The following is a 19211-nucleotide window of genomic DNA, read 5'->3' as shown; positions in this document are numbered from 1 at the left end:
TTTTTCCACCGGCCCAATGCTGAGCAGAACAATTGCACAGAAATTGCCACTCAACCCTGGCAACTCCAGAATGCAGCATGTTCAATTGCTTTCTAGGGATGCCATATGCGCAGCCTGGTTGGTGGCAGCAGGAGGAGGTTGGAAAGGGAAGGAATACACTCAGTGCAGACAATTTTGCTATCGTCCTCTAAATAGGTCCCTACTGAGCATGTGGGAACGAAGATTTGCTAGTTTTACAGTAGCCAAATCTGGGTGGATCTTCAGGGATATGATCGAGCACATGTGCCGCGTGATTTCCCTCCGTTAGCTCTGCACCTCTGCAAAGTGAATACAAAATACCAGCAGACCCAGTGGCAAAGTTTCACACCAGTGCACGACTACACTGGCAGTGAAGATCCAGCTGCTACCTGTCACAAGTCTAATTGGGATATGCTCACTTGAGATCACTTAGGCCATGCTAATTTTGTCTCATCTTTAAATACAAATGTATCAAAGTGTTTGTTCAGGGATATAGTGCATTGCCTTGTCTCATTTTCCCCAGGGACTGCATTCACGCTAGTGAACTAAACGGTGCCAAGGAAAGTTCCCAGGCAGTAGGACTCAATAGTCTACACATTAAATTGCTAGAACAGCCCCTGCCACGATTTTGGCTCTAGTCAACTAGCACTTTCCGAATTCCCATGCACAGTTCAGCTAGCAAGGGCCAGAGATAATTCTCAGTAGATAGTTTGGGTGTGAGTATCCATAATAAGAGTTTAATAGCATAGACGTGGAACCAGTCTGGGCCAGTGGGCTCAGTGCACAGAGCGATCCCAGGTACATTTGTTTTACAGTCTGGAGTAGACAGTGTCCCACCTTGGCTGGAGAAAGCACACTAATATAAACAAACTGTTACTGATCACTGGGATTAATACTCTGTGGAATATCATTATGCTTCTTTACTCTAGACAATTAAGTGATGCTACAGTTGTAAGGCAAGCATGGTGCAATGCCACTGCTGCGTTACCTGCTACCATATTTGAAAACAGTTAACATCTGCTGTTCTCACCCTCTTTCTAGGCAAAGGCTGCATGAAAGCATGCTTCTGACTGCAATAAGGACATGCTTGGAATTTAAGGTTTGATAAAATCAAATAAAGAAGAGAGCAGGAAAGGCTGGTGATGGTGGGGGAGTTTATTAATTTTTCATTTAAACACTCGGATTCCTCAGTATCTAACTGCCTGTGTATTGATGACTAGATTCTGATGTCTTACACATGGTGAGCTGCATTAATGGTCCTTTTGGAGTTTTTACACTTCAGCATAAGCAGTGGTGTTTGAATCTTGTCCAAAGGGAAAGAACAGACTGGACTTTTTGCTCTTTATTTTGCAAGTCCTCTGGTATGTTACCTAGACAGTACACTTAACACCACCACTTCGCTTAACACTGTAAGGATGTGTATCTACCACATATCTCAGCTTTAACTACAGGAAAAAAGATCCTAGGGAATGTGTTGCTGCACATACCCCATAGAAATGTATGACTTGGGTGCGCACAAAACTTTAAAGGCACCTTCTAATTCATGCTAGAAAAGGATGTGAGGGAAAGAAACACCAAAGTATAACTGAGGAATTTTTTTCACTGTCACTGACATCCTTAACTGAGCTTATTTTTATGAGTAGTTACCCACACAAAAGTATGGTATTTAAAAACAATGAAAGAAAGCGCATTAAGGTAAATGTTTCTTTCTTTCTCTATCCATTTAACTGCAATTAAATTATGTTATTTCACACTAATTAGTATGAAATAGAATCATGGACTTGAGGAGAACTCCTTTCAGGAGATATTAAGATCTGTAAAATCAATTCCTTTTCAGAGTCTGTGTGCAAAGGTCAGTCTAAGCCGTGAAATGAAGATTATAGCAGCACATCTGTGCCACTGTCATAAAGGCAAGGCCAGCACTTTCAGTGTCAGCATGCTGTTATTTTCTTTTCTGGGGACTTACAACAACTACAAAAGCTCACTAAAAGCAACTGCTAAAAGCTTATAAAATCTGAGAGCCCATGCAGTGTTAAGCCCATAAAATCTGAGTTGCAAATTAAACTCATCCTTCCATCTATTAAGCATTCTTAAAACTAAGAATGGATCAGGCATCTATCTAAAGGGCTAACTCTGGTGTTATATGACCACTGTGTTTTTACATAATGCACTGGAACAAACTCCAAGATCAGAGGGACCCTTCTGGATATGCAATCTCAATCTGCTTTTGGACCAGTTAGAGATTCAGTCGGATTGGTCTACTTCTAAACGGAAGTCATTCTTCCTATGATCCCATGATAATGAAAGAGGATCAGGCTTTGACAAAAGGGCCTCTTCATTCAGTGTCAAAATAAGACAATAAGCAGAAATAAAAAAAGTCATATACAACAAGCAGAACAATAGGGGAAGAGAGAGTAATCTATATAGATCTAAGACTATGCAGAAAGTTGATAAAAGAAGCTAAGACATGAAAAAATATCCATGGCTTGAAAAAACAAAGAACAATAGAACATTTTAAAAATATATTGAAACCAAGTAAACGGAGCAACAGCGTAAGCTATTCACTTGATGGAGATGGGGAAATTGTTAACAATGTTATAGTAAAGGCTAAAGTGTTCAGTAAGTATTTTTGTTCTGGCTTTTCAAAATAACTAGGATAATGCAATTATTTCATAGGAAATAAGCTTTTTTCCAGTCCATTAATAACCAAGAATTATATTAAACTACATCTATTCAAGGACAAACATTTTTAAACCAGCAGGCTCATTTAGCTTGTACCCAGTGAATGAGACAAGATAGCAAAAGAGGAATCTGACTTACTCATTAATACTAAACCAGCTACCAAGAGATTAGAACAGGGTTAATGCTCTACAGATATTTAAGAAGGGAAAAGAAGAGAATGCGAGTCCCTTAGATTGGGTAGCCTGACATTTATTACAGACAAAATAATGGAAAACATAACAGAATTCAACTGACAAAGAATAAAGGAAGTAAATATATGGTAACTCAGGCCAATCATATTACTTCTCTGAAACATAGATCTTAAGAAACAAACAGTTCCTCACTTTTTGACAAGGTTATAGTTTAGTAAGGCATTTGATACAATTTTGTGTGACTTTTGAATTAATGAAACAAGCACTTTCCCGTGGCAAAGAACAATGTAAACACGTGCTTAAGAACTGACAGGCCTTAAAATTGTCATCACTAGGGGATAACCATCAAATGATAAAATTTCTGGTGGAATTCCACAACTGATAGTAGGCCTGAAATTATTTAACATTCACATCGATGTTATATGAGTAAATATAACATCACGGATGACTAAACATGAAGATGACTCAAAGACTAATCAAGTGACAATACAACAGTAAGGACAGGGCAGAATAGAAGAGCTGGACAGCTACTAAATTAGAATGATTCGAACAAAATGGGCTGTACTATTATCAAAGGGCAGCCTATACCTTCAGAAGATGGAGCGCAAGTTGTGCCTACCAAATGGGACATTGGCCTCTGGAAAGCAGGGACTGATGATGACGTAAGGAGTAAGTAACAGAAGACTCTATATGACAAAATTCCAATGTCATTTTTATAGCCAAAAAGTGCTACTGAGATCCTTTAGATATATAAGCTGGCAAACAGTGAGTTGGAGTAGGCATGTGATTTACATCTGTAAAATAGTGGGGTAGCTAGCTGGAGTTTACTGGCCTGCAATGTCCTAAGAGGTCAGACTAGATGATCTAACATTTTTTAAGGCTTTTAACTTTGAAAATTAAGAAAAAAAAATAAAATTATTGGGAATGTTCTTACTTCTTCCCACTTCCAAAAACACTGAATCAGTTCCTAAAATGTGTAGTACTTGAACAGGCCCTGTTCTGTGCAGATTTTGAAGAAATGTTAACTGCTTTGCAAAGCGGAAATTTTGCCACTGGGCTTCAGGATGTGTTGCCATCACACAGAATACCTAAATTTTAACACTTTTCGCTTTTATACATCTCCCTCTTGGCACGCTGGACAACTCTAGCAAAACTGGTGCTCTTATATTATTTTCTACTCTCCTTTTCCAGTAATATTTTCTGGCAGTGTCTTTCTTTCAATAGCTTAAACATCCTCATGTATTTCCCCTATCCTAACATTTTTAATGTCAGGCTACAGATCTCATTCAGGTTGAAACTGCGAAGGATCTTCAATGGGGTTTCTACGGTGAGTTTTTTAACACTCTCCTGAATGAATTAATCTTCAGAAGATTAGCTTTAAAGTGGGATCTTGTATCTTTAACACCTTCATTTTACAGCTGCGGTTATATCACTTCTACCTCCTTTTCTCTGAACTATAAAGCTAACGGTGGCTGCTATCCACAGCTATAATGCAAAATCCAAACCAAAGAGAGATGCTCACAGTCCTCTAATAATACAAAAAGCTCTTCCCGACTTTGCAGACCATGGCAAATAAAATCTAAGTTACAAATTAATACAACCATGGACCTAAAGCTGAAACAAAAGACTACAGAACATGGGGAAAATATAAGACTGAAAATTAATAGCCCTTTTTAGTTTTAATTTTGCTTCTTTCCCATCCCTGATGCTTTGTGTGCAGGTACAGTGCTATGACATTCCTTCTTGTAGCTATGCTGAACTGCACTTTGGGGATCTACCTGCATTTTATACAGCACTCTGTGTGTGTGCACGAGGAGAGGAAGAAGGGGAAGGTCAGCAAAGTGACTGGGGCTGAAACATTTGAATGATTCATTAATTCATTGTAGACCTGACCAGGGAAAGTTTCTTTTGCCAGATCCCTGCAGGCAGCTTTCCTGAGCTCAGCCAGCCTCTTGTAAACTTTACCACAGCTGCCCTCACTTGCTCCTTAACAAGAGCGGTGTGATCCAGGCTAACACAAAGCCCTGCAGGCTTCCCACCATCTTTACTATGGAACAAACTCTGCAAAGGATTCCTGCAACTTGTCTGAGATCAGGCACTTTTTGACAGATCAGCTGAAAGCTTCAATTTTGATGGCATCTCTTCATGTGGTTGAAACTCTTTTTATGCCTTGTCTTTCCACAGACAATTTATATGGGCAAAATTTGGCACTCAACAACAACAGAAAAACAGTAAGATGATTTAAAACTGGACTGAAGGATCAGCATCTGTCTTGATGTATGTTCTGTCTTTAGTCAGTCCAGTCTGCAGAATCAGGAATGTACACAAATATGTGCAGACTCTTCTAGGCCTTTTCCAGCTTCTGTTGGAGACACCAGGACCAGTGTCATTGACACTGCATTTGAACCAGCTCTAATGTAAATGAAATTGCTCTCGTTTAAGAGGAGCATGTGAAAGAGAAGAATAAGGCCCATATGTTTCAAATAACCCTGCAAATTAGGGGTTAAAGTGGTTTTTTAAAACTATATCAGTGATCAGATGGTACGGTAATCCACTTCAAAATGAAAAACTGGAGAGAAAGAACTAGACGTCTTTTAAACTGTTAAGTCTACGAGTGAGGGAGTGACACTAACTACACAGTGAGAGCCCGTTTTGGCAGAAAAAAGCCACATATTGAAGCACTACCACAAAACATAAGACCAGTGTCCTGAATTGTTAAATTCCACAAAAATCTATTTGGACATATAAAATATTACTGATGATACCACAGTACCTTTCAAATTAGAGCTCACTGTGTTGCACATTAAGTGTAAAGTGAAGATATAACTGAGACACAAAGTTATTAACTGAACCATGCGCAGTAATTTAGTAAGTATGTGAAAGAACCAAGAAGAGACCTGGAAGCATTTCTTCAGGTGACAGATTGACTTCAAAATGTGAAGGCTTTGCTAGAACAGTTTGTTTAGCTACTGCTTCTGCATTTTATCTGAGATAAGATGGAAATAAAAAAAAATTGAAAAAGCTCTGTAAATCAAAACAAATGACAACAGTAGCAAAATCTTGGATCAGAAAAGAAATATTAAAGCGGAAAATGAAAGCAACTTGTTTGCAGGGTAAAAAAATGCTTTACATTTTAAGTTGAATAAAAACCTTAATATCAAGGTATGATTAATAATTATAGACAAAGTCAAAGAATGAAGCATTAGCAACTTTTACTATTGATCTCAAGTGGCATGTAAATACCATGGTAATTGGTATGTAATACATCCATAGCTAACTAGCTGGAGAGCTAAGAGCTTTGGAGAGCTGCTTTAAATTACGTTTACTACACAGTATCAAAGAATCATGGAGAAGCTGAGCTAAAGTTAGCTTTCAGGGTGATCTTTAGACAATAAAAAGAAAGACACTTTATAAACACATCATAGTCCTAGCAAAGCTTTACTGTCAAAGCATTTTGCCTGTAGCAAGCAACACTATTCTTTAAGTGAAGCTGTGACTGTAAGGAGTTCAAACAAATGCAGAGGTGAGAAGTACAGAGAGCTCTGACTCCAATCAAACGAAGGACTGTTTCGGCTTTGTAATGTGTTTTCCAGCCCTAACTTTAATTCAAATCAAATGCACATCTCTCTGGCAATAGCAGAGTCCCGCGTGGATTTCCTGATGTCTCTGGTTTGCCACCCTTGTAGGGTAAGGGAAACCTAACCCCGCTAACCTAAAACCTAACCCTGCTAAGCGTAGTTTAAATGGAGGACTGTGGTGTGTCTGCTGCTGTGAAGAGCATTCTAAAGCCACAGAAATTAGTTTTATTAACTGATCAGCATACAAAAAAAGGGATAAATGCCAAACCACTGCCATGGGACCTGATCCAAAGTCCATTCACTTAAATGCGAGTGTTTCCAGTGGCCTCAGTTTGCTTTGGATGATGTCGGTGGTCATCATAAACATAATTTCTATGGTTATTTTAATTAATGAGCAGGTCGCAAGTAGCCAAGCACCCAGCATTCACAAGGTGTCACATAGGCTAGACCTTCTTACTCATGATGTGTTGTACCTTACTACTCAAACACTCCCAATGGCATCAAAAGGAGCAAAGTATAATTCAGCTGGTATCTGTAAAAAAAAAAGCTGCAAATGAGCATATATAGAAAAAATCAAAAACTGGAGGATAAATAACCACTTGCTTAGCAAACAAACCAGATTATTTAAAAGAATGAATAAGTTCCTGTTAAGAACTTAACAGTTTTTATTATTCCATCTAATCTGATATACAAAATGTCTCAGCATAACTTGGTAAAAGGACAAACATTTTGACTTTCTGATTCATTTTTTTCTTTTGGGTTAGGTGATACAATTCTCATCTGCAACTTGACAGGATGTAGAAAATAATTACAAATGAAAAGGTTATTCATAATTTTTAAATGAGTTAATTAGTAAACCCCACCAGAGTCACTCATTACAGTAATTAATAATTGATTATACTTGAAATTAAACACAATTTTTCATCAAAATCTAATTAAATATCTGCCTTTTTGCTTGTTGATTAGAACACTGGGTCTAGTAGAGACAATCTTTGTTAAATATGTTTGTGCTGAGCTGAACCATCGAATTTGATTTTTAATAATTGATAGTTCCTTTAGAAATTAGTAATTATGACCCATAATTACAGCAGTTCAACCTGATCAACACTTCTGGCATCCTGCCAGCCATCCGTGGAGCCTGGCAGATGCCACAGAATTCATCTGAATGGAGGAAAAAGAGAAAAAAAAAGATGGGAGAGCATTTAATGGACCTACCTTTTAACCACATTAACAGTGATTTTGAAAAGGAACCTGATCTTTTCAGGACTCTGAAAAGGGTTTTGAGCAGGAGAATACTGAGCGGCAAACCAAAGTCTTCTTAATCTATCAAATGGCTTATACCTCCTCAGTCAGAATTAACAGCCACCACTATCCTGAGTTATAAAGAGACTCCTCTGACACACAGTGATAATGTCCAAAGGAACTGTGATCGGGGCATAAAGGGAATACCAGACAAATGAGAAAGGTGAGTCCAAACGTACACAGCAAATGATGAAAATTGACTGCATATTCCATCAAACTGCTGCTGATTTAATGCTGGTTAATTAATCATTCCTGCTCCTCTTACAGGAGGTATGGAAGTGACCAAAGTATGATGCAAGCCAGAAGTGGGAAAGTATCAGTCATTAAAGAGACGCACATAAAAGGGACACAGTAAAAGCAAGCCTTTGTGGTAGTGCTAATTATACTCAAGTGAAATGAAAGCAAAAATCTTTCGATCCAGGCAGGGATTTGTAATTCTAACCGCAACCTTTTATAGATCATTAGTGTACAGGAAGTCAGCGTAAAATCAAAGACTCACTTGTGCCGTGTGAAATAGGCACTTTTACCTGTGGTCATATCTGTAAGTGTACGACAATTAGAGTTTGTACCACTGACAGTTTAAAATAGGATTTTAGGAATGGACCGTTATAAGACATTTATAACGCAAATATCAAACGTCACTGAAGAAAAAGTAAGGGCAACACCCCCACTTTACAGGGGGTAAAATACAATTTTCACCTCTAACAGTTCAATTATTTTGCAATGAATATTGGCAAACCTTAGAAACCAATGAAATTCAAATCATACTCACTTCAAGCAAAAATCCCACTGCTGCTCCACCCTAGTAGCAAATTTTCCAGAATCCCTCTTACTCTAAGACCACCCTGCTGGGCCACAGTCTAAATCCAGTCCTCCCCTATTCCTTCAGGTTACTCTGTGAACCTCAAAACGAAGGTTTAAAAGGCTAGGATGTGCCACCAAGAGATAGAAGAGAAACACATTTTTATGCGTCAGGATTCTGGTTCTGACCCTGCTCCCACCGAAGTCCACGGGACAGAATTCCCTCCGACCTGGATGAGACCGTGTTTAGGACATGTGCTTCACTGGGTGTTTTAATGGGCTGCTTTGAGAAAATACAGTGGGTTTGTCACATTCCAGTTACACTTTCCTCTTCAGAAAGTAAACAGTCTATGTTGTTTAATCGGAGCACACCATGACATGTCTTACTAAGCTCTCCTGTTTCCATTACAAGTATTAGGCCAAATTTTGCTCCCTACCATAACACCGTAACCTCAGCTAAGTCAACACAAGCCTGATTTCCTAGTTACTATGAGTATCGCCAGCTTGGCCTCCTGGTTCCCAAACATTAGCATTATTGGTGGGGTCTGCAGACGAAGGAAATAAAAGCAGAAAAGAGAAATAAGCTTACCTATGAAATATGCCAGCAGGATCACTAGCGTGACGGAGATGACAATGGCACTCAGGGCAGCACATTTCCAGTTACAGTACTTATAGGGTTTCTTCAGGTTAAAGGCAGGCCTAGAGAACGTACTTCTGGGAAGGGGCCTAGGGGGAGGTGAGTACACAGTGCTGGACGTCAAGGGGTATCCCGGCGACGTTGTACAAAAGAGGGGAGAAGTGCCTCCAGGTTTGAACAGGAAGTGCCTGAGGGAAGAAAGACCAAGAGCAGGTGACTCCTCACCAAACTCGAAGCAGCTGGAGAACTAGGGGTGAGAGGATGGCGACGGCTGCCGGGACGAGGAAAGCAGCTCCACACAATGCTGGCTAAATACATGGATGGCATGCACAAAAGAGAAGAATAAAAATCACAGGCAAGTCACACAGAGTAAAGGAAAAAAAACCAAATCACAGTGCCAGCAATGCCACAGAGAACTCTTCGATGGCAGCAGTCACCTCTGTGGAAAAGCTGACATTACGGTGAAATGAGTATCCCAAGCACAGCTACGACAGACTGGTGGCAGGGGCAGTACTGAGGGCCTGCTCACGCTCCCACAGAAACGCCTTATCCAAACTTTGTGGGAGCACGGGTTGGGCTGAAGAAGGGAAGGCGTTTACCAATTCACCCTATTGATCACTGCATGAGAGCGTTTTTTGTATTGAATTGCTGAATGGAGATGGGGAAAGAGCGCTTAAGCCATTCCACAGCACCCGAAGTGTCATGGAGGGGAATATTCACACTGTCTCCTCCTGGCAAATTTAAGTACTATCAGAACTTAAGGACAATGGTATGGTTAAGGCCATCAAAGCTCAGAATTCAAGTGTTGCATATAGCCAGTGGGGAGAGACACCTGCCTCTGGACGGCAGTTCAGGGCACTTCAGTTAGATGCCTACCTTTGCAAAGTGTGAATTACTGTCAACGGCAGTGCATCCCGTCCAGTGACACATTGGGAGGCCCATTACTAAAAATGCAGCCTGAGAGCCAGCCTATGAGGACCTTGTCTGAGACTCATGAAAGCCAGTGAAAAAAAAAGCCCACTGCAGTCCATGAGTTCCTTAAATGAAAATGTGCCAATGGGAGCTCTTTCCATGGGAATCCTTAAATGAAAAACTTAATTTTGGTGGGACACTTCTCATGAAATACAAAGCATTCAAATTCCAGGAATGAAACTTGGGAAATGGATCTGACTCTCCTATCACCATGCCGATGCCAAACAAAAGTATTTGTGCTTGTAAGGACTGAGAAACAGCCCCAGCACAGCTAGTATGTTCTGCCATGGCTTTAGGAGCCAGATTCTCAGCCAGCACAAATCAGCGTGGATCAACGGGAGCCAGTCAAACCAGTGGATTATAGCAGATGAAGACTTGACTCTATCTCCCTGTTAAAGTCACTCATACAATAATAGGGGCAAATGTCACATGCAGAAACATCACCATGCAGAAAAGCCACTAATTCGTGCAACATAAAGTGACATGGAATTCTCTGAAATAAGTGTTTATACTATTACAGCCATGGTTTTATTGGCACTCTAAGCATGACTGTTGAGCATTACAGAAAGATTGATTATTTCCACTAATGCTCTACATCAAAACATTCATTTTTACAAGGATTCGGTTCCTGTTCTGTGTTTTAAAAAGTATTTATTTAGACACAGATATATCTGGCCCAAGCAAAGAGGTACCTCTAGTGTTCAAGTACACCAATTAGACCTTCAGCAGATGATGACTATCAAATTAGAAAATGCCAATACAAGGTCAATGTTTTTGGCACTAGGTGTCATGTTAGAAGCCATTTATAACTTAAAAGTTAAGCAATCAAAAGTTAAGTAAAAATGTCAGAATGGGTGATTGAGTCAAGATCAAAGGCTTGGCTTTAAAGAGATAAACCACTAGAATTAAAAGACACTCTGTATCTTTTATAAGATAATGAACCTGAAAAATATTGGTTTAACAGTGAAATATCAGGCAGCTGGCATAATAATAGCTTAAGGTCTTTATCAAAGTGAAATTAATCTTAGTCTACACAGGACTCTAAATTGCTGTAGGTGCTTATTACTAGTGAAATGATTTTCAAAAAAAGCAAGAGCAAAAAAGCAAATGGAATGCTGTAGATCACCATCATATTAATGAGTCTGCCATTAATATGTACAGGACACAGTGCTCCAAGCTCAAAAATCTCATTTTTTTAAAGCCACCTTGGAAGAGGCCAGCAATGGTGTTGCCCTTAAACATCATTGATATGACCAAATGCTTTCATGCAAGGATCATAATGACTGTACAATAAACAGGAAGACCACATAAGTGTCACATACCCATCATTGTAAGCACCGTCATGTCGGGAGGAGGTGAGAATGTCCATCTCAATGAGGTTGTCCTGCAATGTCTCTAGGAATGTCTGCTTTGCTATGTTTCTACATACATATGGAAACATGAATGAAGCCAGTGAGTCATGCATATATGAAGTGTGATCTTATAAACCACAATGGTTATAGTGCAGTTGTGCATGGAATTAGAATGATGGACCATATATTTATATGTATAAGACACTACACATATACATATATAGCTTTTAAGAATGTTCACTTCTCTCTATATACACTATATATATGCATATACACACATACAAGCACACAAGCCCATGTGCATGTATAAAAAATGTTGATGTCTTTGTCCATTTCACATTATTTATCACCAATGACAAATGAAACCTTCTGAACTGCTGGACTCAAAAGAGCAGATTTCAATGTAGCACAGCTTTAACCTTGTTATACTCCTGTATCTGTGCTATTGTTACTCTGAAAAGGCACATCACAGGATCCCACTGTGGCCACTGCCTTGGCAGTACAGTTCCATCTAACGTTTTCACGGACCTCCAGCGAACAGCTCATCCTGATAAAATCTGCCACTCGCTCTTTTAAGTTCCAGTTTGCCCTGGAGACTTTTTTTAATTAGCAATTTGATTAATTTGTTTTTCTTTGTGGAACGATGACAGTTTGATATTTGGAAGTTTCAAAATGCAAGTTTTATTCAATATGAATATTCCAAATAAAAAGTTTCTCAGTGATACACAGGCAGAAGCTGGAAAAAAGTTATGCTATAAACTCAAATTCCAATAGCAGAGCATTGGCTGTAGTCTGGATAACATAGGCAATAGGTTAGATACACAGCGCTTGCATGTGAAAAAGCCTGGTTTGGATTTTGCACACAATAGTGGTATTATGCAATATCTGACCTCTCCTGTATGTACTTTGATGAGCCACTTTTTGACCCATATATGCTAAACTGCTTTGTACTTTTTGAAGAGAATAACAGGAGCATAAATTAAGTCAGAGGCACAGCTGGGAACAGACCGTGTCTTTCTCACCTTCAGGCTTGTTTCTCAAAACCCAGCAAATGAAAATTCTTCCCATCTTTTTTAAAACAAAAACAAGTCCTGATTTTGCCCATGTCTGTTTTCAACATCAAAACTGAACCTAAGCCTGAATCTCAATAAATTCCCTGGCCAAAACTAGCAAAAGGAAAATAACAGCGTTGTGACACTTTATCACTTTTCAGGATTAAGTGCTTACAGGATATAAGTGACATAATGTGAACTCAAACAAAACGCCTCTGTCAAAGAAACTGGATTCAGGTAACATACTATACCAAGGGAAACCAGCCCTGTCACATTATGCAGACCTTGATACTGTCTCTTTTAAAATGTCCTTAACCTTAATTTTCATCCCCACTTCCTCCTCTTCCTGCTGCTAATGCCAGCACTTGTTTAGTTCAGCTCTCTGCTTTTGTTGGCACTGGGCTGCTTTGACAGCACAGATCTACTCCTTGATCTGAATGACAGTAAAGTGATTCGTATTCATAGCTTTGGAGTAAAGTGAACCGACATGCATGAGCTGTGTGCCATAGCACTTGAGACATCAATCCATCCCCAAGTGTTCCCTGCTTCCTCATATTCCCTAGGAATGCAGGAAAGGTTGGATGCGGAATTCAATACAAAAAGAAGCAACGTATGTGCGTGCGCTGAGCATTTAATGGATAAGAGGCAAGGCACCTAGCAACACTAATCAATAAAGGTTCATCAGTAGTTAAAATCCATGCCAAACTGGTTCCACGAATTTCAGTGGTGGATTGTCAATAAAGCAGAAGAAAGGCGGCTTATATAATGTTATAATGTATGTATTCGTAACAGCACAGTCACTGGGTCACTGAGGTGACCACTGTTTCACTGTCCTCCTCAGTGAAGGCTGGGCAGGTTCCGCTCCCTTGAAGATTACCTGTGAATAGCTGTTTGTAAACCACTTTTCTCATCATGAGTTGTGGTGGCAATATCTGACCTTACATGATTACAATGTGAAATTTCCTGGGAACGCAGGTCTCCTGAAAGCTACTGGTTGTCAACGAAAAGTCCATCTAGTTGGCATTTATTTGCTCCCTGCAAGGTCAAATGTAGAGGAACAGAAAGGAAGCCAGAGAAGAAGGAAGAGCAAGGAGTAAATATGGGGAGGGCTGACTTACCTGTCAGGAGGGATTGCTCACCAAAGGTGTTTTCATCATAACTTTGACAATACAGTGCTTTTAAAGCAGCAAAGATGAGAGCAGAGGAGAAAAGAAAGAGGAAGAAGGAGAAACAGAGAAAAGGGGGTAAAGGGAAACAAATGAAGAGGAGAGATAACAGGAGAGGAGGGGCTCTTTTTCCTACAACATATAAATTCTCGTAGGTATAGGATATGGCTATGACGTTAGTTGTGCACTTGTGCTACACATCTCTACTTGCCTTTGCATCACACTAAGGATGTTTCCATGCAATGACAAACCAATCAAAAATTCCCTGTTCTGAATACCGCCTGGAGTCCACATCAGCCAAAATCAAACCTCTTCAAACTCTGGGGTACTTAAAATCTGCCATTGTAGGAACATTTTACTACTTCTGATGGTCCCTGTTCAAAAGGCGTAGCTTTTTCTTCATGTTTTCTCTCTCTGTTGACCAATATAGGATTTAAAAAAAAATGGATATTCAACAGAAATACAATTCCACTTTTGACATGAGATTACTATAATCTCCTATTGCTATACTTCAAAGGCCTTAATTCTTGGATTAATGTCTCTTGGTTAGGATTTACTCTTTACATATTGCACATTTTAGGCATAGGTCTTTTTTGGTTCTAAAATTTTTTGTAGTGGGGCAGTTCTCTTTCATGGAACAGGTGGACTTGGGCATCCAAGTTTGCTAAACAGACATAAAACCTTGTCTTTTATGTCTACAGAATTCCCACTGAAGGAAATGGAAGATCTGTACATGTCAGAAGAGCAGATTATTACAGCAGAGATTTGTCACAGATTTACCATTTATCATCTATGCAGCACAGTCTCTTTGCATTATGACACCATTATAACATACATTACTTGCTTAATGTTTGCTTAGTGAAGGAACAAAAGCCTGTCAGCGATGTTCAGTAAATGTGCAGCTTTGCTGTTTAGGATAAAATTACACATTTTTTTCCAATGTGTTCTTTGTCTGAGGGCACACTTGACAACATGGTGCCATTAACACAACCATGTCAAAAGCCGCAAGATTAGTCTCCAAATTTTTTCTACCTCTTATAATTAATGAAATGATTAAATTGAGGATCAATTACAAATGTCTGCAATTTCTGATTCATGTCAAAACACTGAATGATGCAGAAGGATTTCTTCATCCAAGTAGACCTCAGATATCCAGTCTTAACCAGTCTGGTTAAGAGTACTAATATGATCAACCCAACTTGCTGAAAGAACACACTACTTCAGATCTAGACAAAATTTCATCCACACTGATTTGGTGGAGGAGAAATGAAGACAGTCTTTAAAGATGTACTTGATTACAGTTTAATAGGAGCAATCCAGGACTAGACAAATAATTGTTCTGTGTATAAACTCCTGCATTTCTTAAGATTTGGTAGACTTGTGTCTCCATCTCCCTCTCTGATGGCTGCCAGAACTGGACAAATGGAGGCAGGATGTTTTCAGCAAAGAGCTTTTATCTCTGACATTGCTCCATTGATCCAGCAAGCAGGATCTTCCCTCTTAATTGTAAGGTGGTAGGTGCCAAGACATTCCAGCCAGATGTGGGGATGTCTGGGCACTATTAAAAGTTTACATCTTGGTTTAGAAAAGGTGTATCGTCTAGGTGTCATGTGCTCAGTTTCCACATTGCTTATTGCGTATCATATATTTAAATCCTGAAAAATATGAAAGGATCAATCTGCAAAAGTAAGGAAGCAAGGTTCATCTGTCTCTGTGATAGCTGAGGGCCTCCTCCAGAATTATGATGGACTATTCACAAAAGGACTGCAGGACCGGGCCCTAAATATTCTATAATGTATTTTTTTTCAAGACACAACAAATAAAAGTCAGTGCTTGGGTATGTATGCTTAAGAATTAGTAACACAATATAATTACTGAAACTGTTGCCAAATCACACTTGCAGTACTAGCTTATAATTTTGTCTTAATCTTTTGGAGCCAGCTTCTTAGTAGTTTGTTTTTTTTTTTAATCAAGCAGTTTCAGAGAAATTAATTATCCTTAAATGCCATAAAATGTTACATCGAGGCCTGTTTTGCTAGTTTCCGGGGGCCAGCAAACACAGCTCCCTCTTAAACAGATCGATAGACACGTCCATTTTTAAAAACTGTTTTCTTATAAGAAGCTGGCAAAATTGGGCACATTTTGTCCCTGGATACAGGCATCCAGCTACCACTGATCTCTGCGAGATTCCCACTGGCAGTGAAGTGACAAATTTAGCCCCGGCTCAGTTTTCACTTAGTAAATGTTTCTTACTGTCCAGAATCTTTCTTGTTCATGTGAGAAGGTAAGACAAACGAGGGAACTAAGGCAAGCAAATAAGTGCACCATGTTAGGCCTGAAAGATATCTCCCCAGGCTGAAAGAGGTACATGGGGGTATTATGGGTGATAACGACTCCAGCCTCTCCAGTGGCTCTCCAGTGGCAAAGGTGAAGCAAAATCTCTGGAGAATGAGAAACCAGAGTTTCAAGTGGAACAGCGGTAAATAGATGCACTTACAATCAGATGGGAGGATTAAGGCTGAGAGAGCATGACAAGCCTCTTTTTCCAGAACCAATGTATTTGGAAAAAGAGCTAAACAACGTTATGCAGTAGAACAGCTCCATACATACTTGTCTATGGCAGAGCAAGTGGTTGCACAGGTGGAAAAGAACTTTATATATAGCTAAATGGAGCATTATTAATTGACTGATGCCCTGCTATCCAGTGTTGTACACTAGCTGGGGCAATGTTGTAGGATAGTAAAATGCAGCAGCAGACCTCTCCTCATTGGGTCAAACAAGATCAGCCTTTTCTGATAGACGTCCTACAAAAGTATCTGCTTGATGAGGCGAAGCTGGAAGGTTAAATCTTTTCAATACATTGACTGATTTCAGCTTCTTAAATAGGATATTGATTTATCCTACCACATAGGAAGAAAAGACATTAAAGGAAAATAAAAAGAAGAAAACTAAGAACATTTTAATCTATGATCCTGGTTTCAATTTTAAATGAGGAACATAACCTTACAAGCAGCTGTTAAAACCAATATTTTTAGTTTTTGAAAGCAGAGCAATTTCCTCTTCACTTAGTCTAAATAAAAAGACACCAGGAATAATATATACAAATCAAAATACATAAGCTAAACACCAGTTCACAGACTGAAATGCTAGCTAAACAGGCGTACATATTTTCCATAACATCCTCAGCACACAAAATCAGAACTGTGAAGAACTAAAGAAAATGACCTACCTAGTCTCCAGCGGGATGTTACTGTTAAGTAACCAGTTGTCCTGAGCATGGGCTGGCTCTTGGGTGCTAGCTGGTTGTTCTCCAGAAAGAGAGTGGTCGGTAGGAGCTGGGCTGGGGTTGCTGCGTGGAGTAAAGTTCCCTCTGTTTAGGGAATTGATGGAGGCCGCGTGATGCTGATTTGGGGTGTGAGCATGTGATATTGGAGGTGGCGGAGTTCTAAGTCTTGAATGATTTTGAAGATTTGGAGGATGATCTAAAACACAAGTAAAATATTTTTAGGGTTCAGGATTTTAGTCGTTCCATACAACACTCATTTCTATGCAGGCACCTTTAAAACGTATAAAGGCTGGGATGCCACATATCCTAAATCAAACTAAAAAGGCTAACACAGTCTTGTTCCATATGTTCTAATGACACATGTATTGATCCACCAACTGGCTAGAAAAATACTCTGGTTTCATGCAAGAACGTTCTGAAAGCCTAAAACACTGCAAAAAGGCTGCCCTGACAGCCAAGTTAACTCCAATGAACAACTGCAGGTTGGAAACTGCAATCCATCTAGTGACACATATTTGTGATAAAGCATGAAAAACACAACCAGCCTGGAGAGATAAAATTTAGAACAATGTTATGATGGATATACAGTGAAGTTTGTTTTGCCAGTTTTGCCAGAGTTCTTCCAATAGTTAAGTCAACAAGAAGACTGAGAAAACATTTAATCACTGAGTTTAGGGAAAGCCACAAAACTGTGTCAAGATTGTATAATTTGACAAAATCCAACAGTTTGTACTGGTAGAGAGGTACTCAGTTTGAGTAAAAAAAGATGCATGTGGCATAAAAACTGAGGTGTCAGGAAAATTAAACAATGTGTGCAAAGAAAGATGTGAAGAATGGCTGTGGTTGTTAGTGTTACAGCTTCTTTCAGTAAAACTCCAGAGATTACTATTTGTTAGTCAAAACAGCTGGAGGGTGGTGAATTTGAGGAGAGCAAATGCTCAGAAAAGAACAACCTAGTGGTAGATTGTATTGTTATTTTTATTTTTTTAACTAACTGCCAAGGAATTTTTTTCCATCTTTTCTGGAAATGAAGTAGTAAATTTTACGGAACTGGAGGGAGATCAACAATACTGGGGATGAGATACAGAATATTTAACTTATTCCTCACTGATTTTGGAAGGCTTAATTTAGTGAGTCATTAATATAAAGCACTTACTTGGTCCCTTGTCTGAAAAAGATGGAGATCATATCAATCTAATACTTACCAGCCAGACATTTGTATTATGAAAAACTACTACTTATTTACTCTCTCATTAGGGAGCTCAGGACTGAACGAACTGTACACAGTCTGAAATTATGATGAATGGTATCAAAAACTTGACATTTAATGACACTCTGAAACCTGTATTAGGCCTTAGATTCAAAAGAGTAGCAGGGAAAGTTTTTACAGTATCTCTGTAGTCTTCTGGATTTTTAGACATGGAAGATAAAGTTGAAAGATGCATGAGACACATACCATCCATTCCTTTATATTGACTCCAACTACCTTATTTTATTAACTACAGCAGATTTTTCCAAAACCCTTGAGTGCTTGAGTTGGTCTATTAGAAAAATAAAAGGCGTAAACTAAGAAGATGCCATTCAGTTTCAACATGTATCTACTTCTGGCTTTGCTAGGTTAGGCATGGGAATGGCAGTATATATTCCATGAAGAGAACCGAGTGCTATTAGGTTCCGATTCATTTTACCTTACAATCTGAAAAAGGTCAGATGAACACCTTAAAAGCACCTGCTCTCTCTGTTGTATATAAGAGGAGTCTAGAGCAACCAGCTCAAACAAGAGGTTCATAGTAGACATCTACATTGGACAGACAAATTCTTCCCAGGAATCTAATGGAGTATTCAGAGGTCTGACTTACCCAAAGCTCCTACAAAATTGATAATGCCATACTGGATTCTGACCTATGGCAAGGTAGCCCCAACAAATCCTGTACATTAGCCAGAAAACTAAAGGGAAGGTGCGAACCACATCCATGGCTTCTATGGATGAGAAATATCAGAACCAAACCAGGTCTGACATCAGTTCTGCAGCACCATGTGAACTGAAGCATTCAACTGCTCTGGGACTGGACATTACTGGGGACTGTCACTTAATCGAAGCCCTGAGCAGTGGAAAAATCCTACTGCTGGCACAGTTACACTGGGGACTCATTCTCCCACTCGAGAAGCAGCAG

General features: G+C 39.3%; 1 protein-coding gene across 5 annotated transcripts in view; it reads right to left on the bottom strand.

The window, feature by feature from the left end:
- Positions 1–19211, bottom strand: part of TENM4 (teneurin transmembrane protein 4) — a 587496-nt gene that overhangs the window by 197755 nt on the left and 370530 nt on the right. For all 5 annotated transcript variants that reach the window (XM_064505185.1, XM_026096126.2, XM_026096128.2 and 2 more), the window contains 3 exons: positions 16981–17233; positions 11504–11602; positions 9162–9397 (listed from right to left, as the gene is read on the bottom strand). In XM_064505185.1, the coding sequence (XP_064361255.1) occupies positions 9162–9397; positions 11504–11602; positions 16981–17233 (588 nt within the window). The remainder of the gene's footprint in view (positions 1–9161; positions 9398–11503; positions 11603–16980; positions 17234–19211) is intronic.

Source organism: Dromaius novaehollandiae, chromosome 1 (assembly GCF_036370855.1).
Source record: "Dromaius novaehollandiae isolate bDroNov1 chromosome 1, bDroNov1.hap1, whole genome shotgun sequence".
Taxonomy (NCBI): Eukaryota; Metazoa; Chordata; class Aves; order Casuariiformes; family Dromaiidae; genus Dromaius; species Dromaius novaehollandiae.
This window is presented reverse-complemented; position numbering and strand designations above follow the sequence as displayed.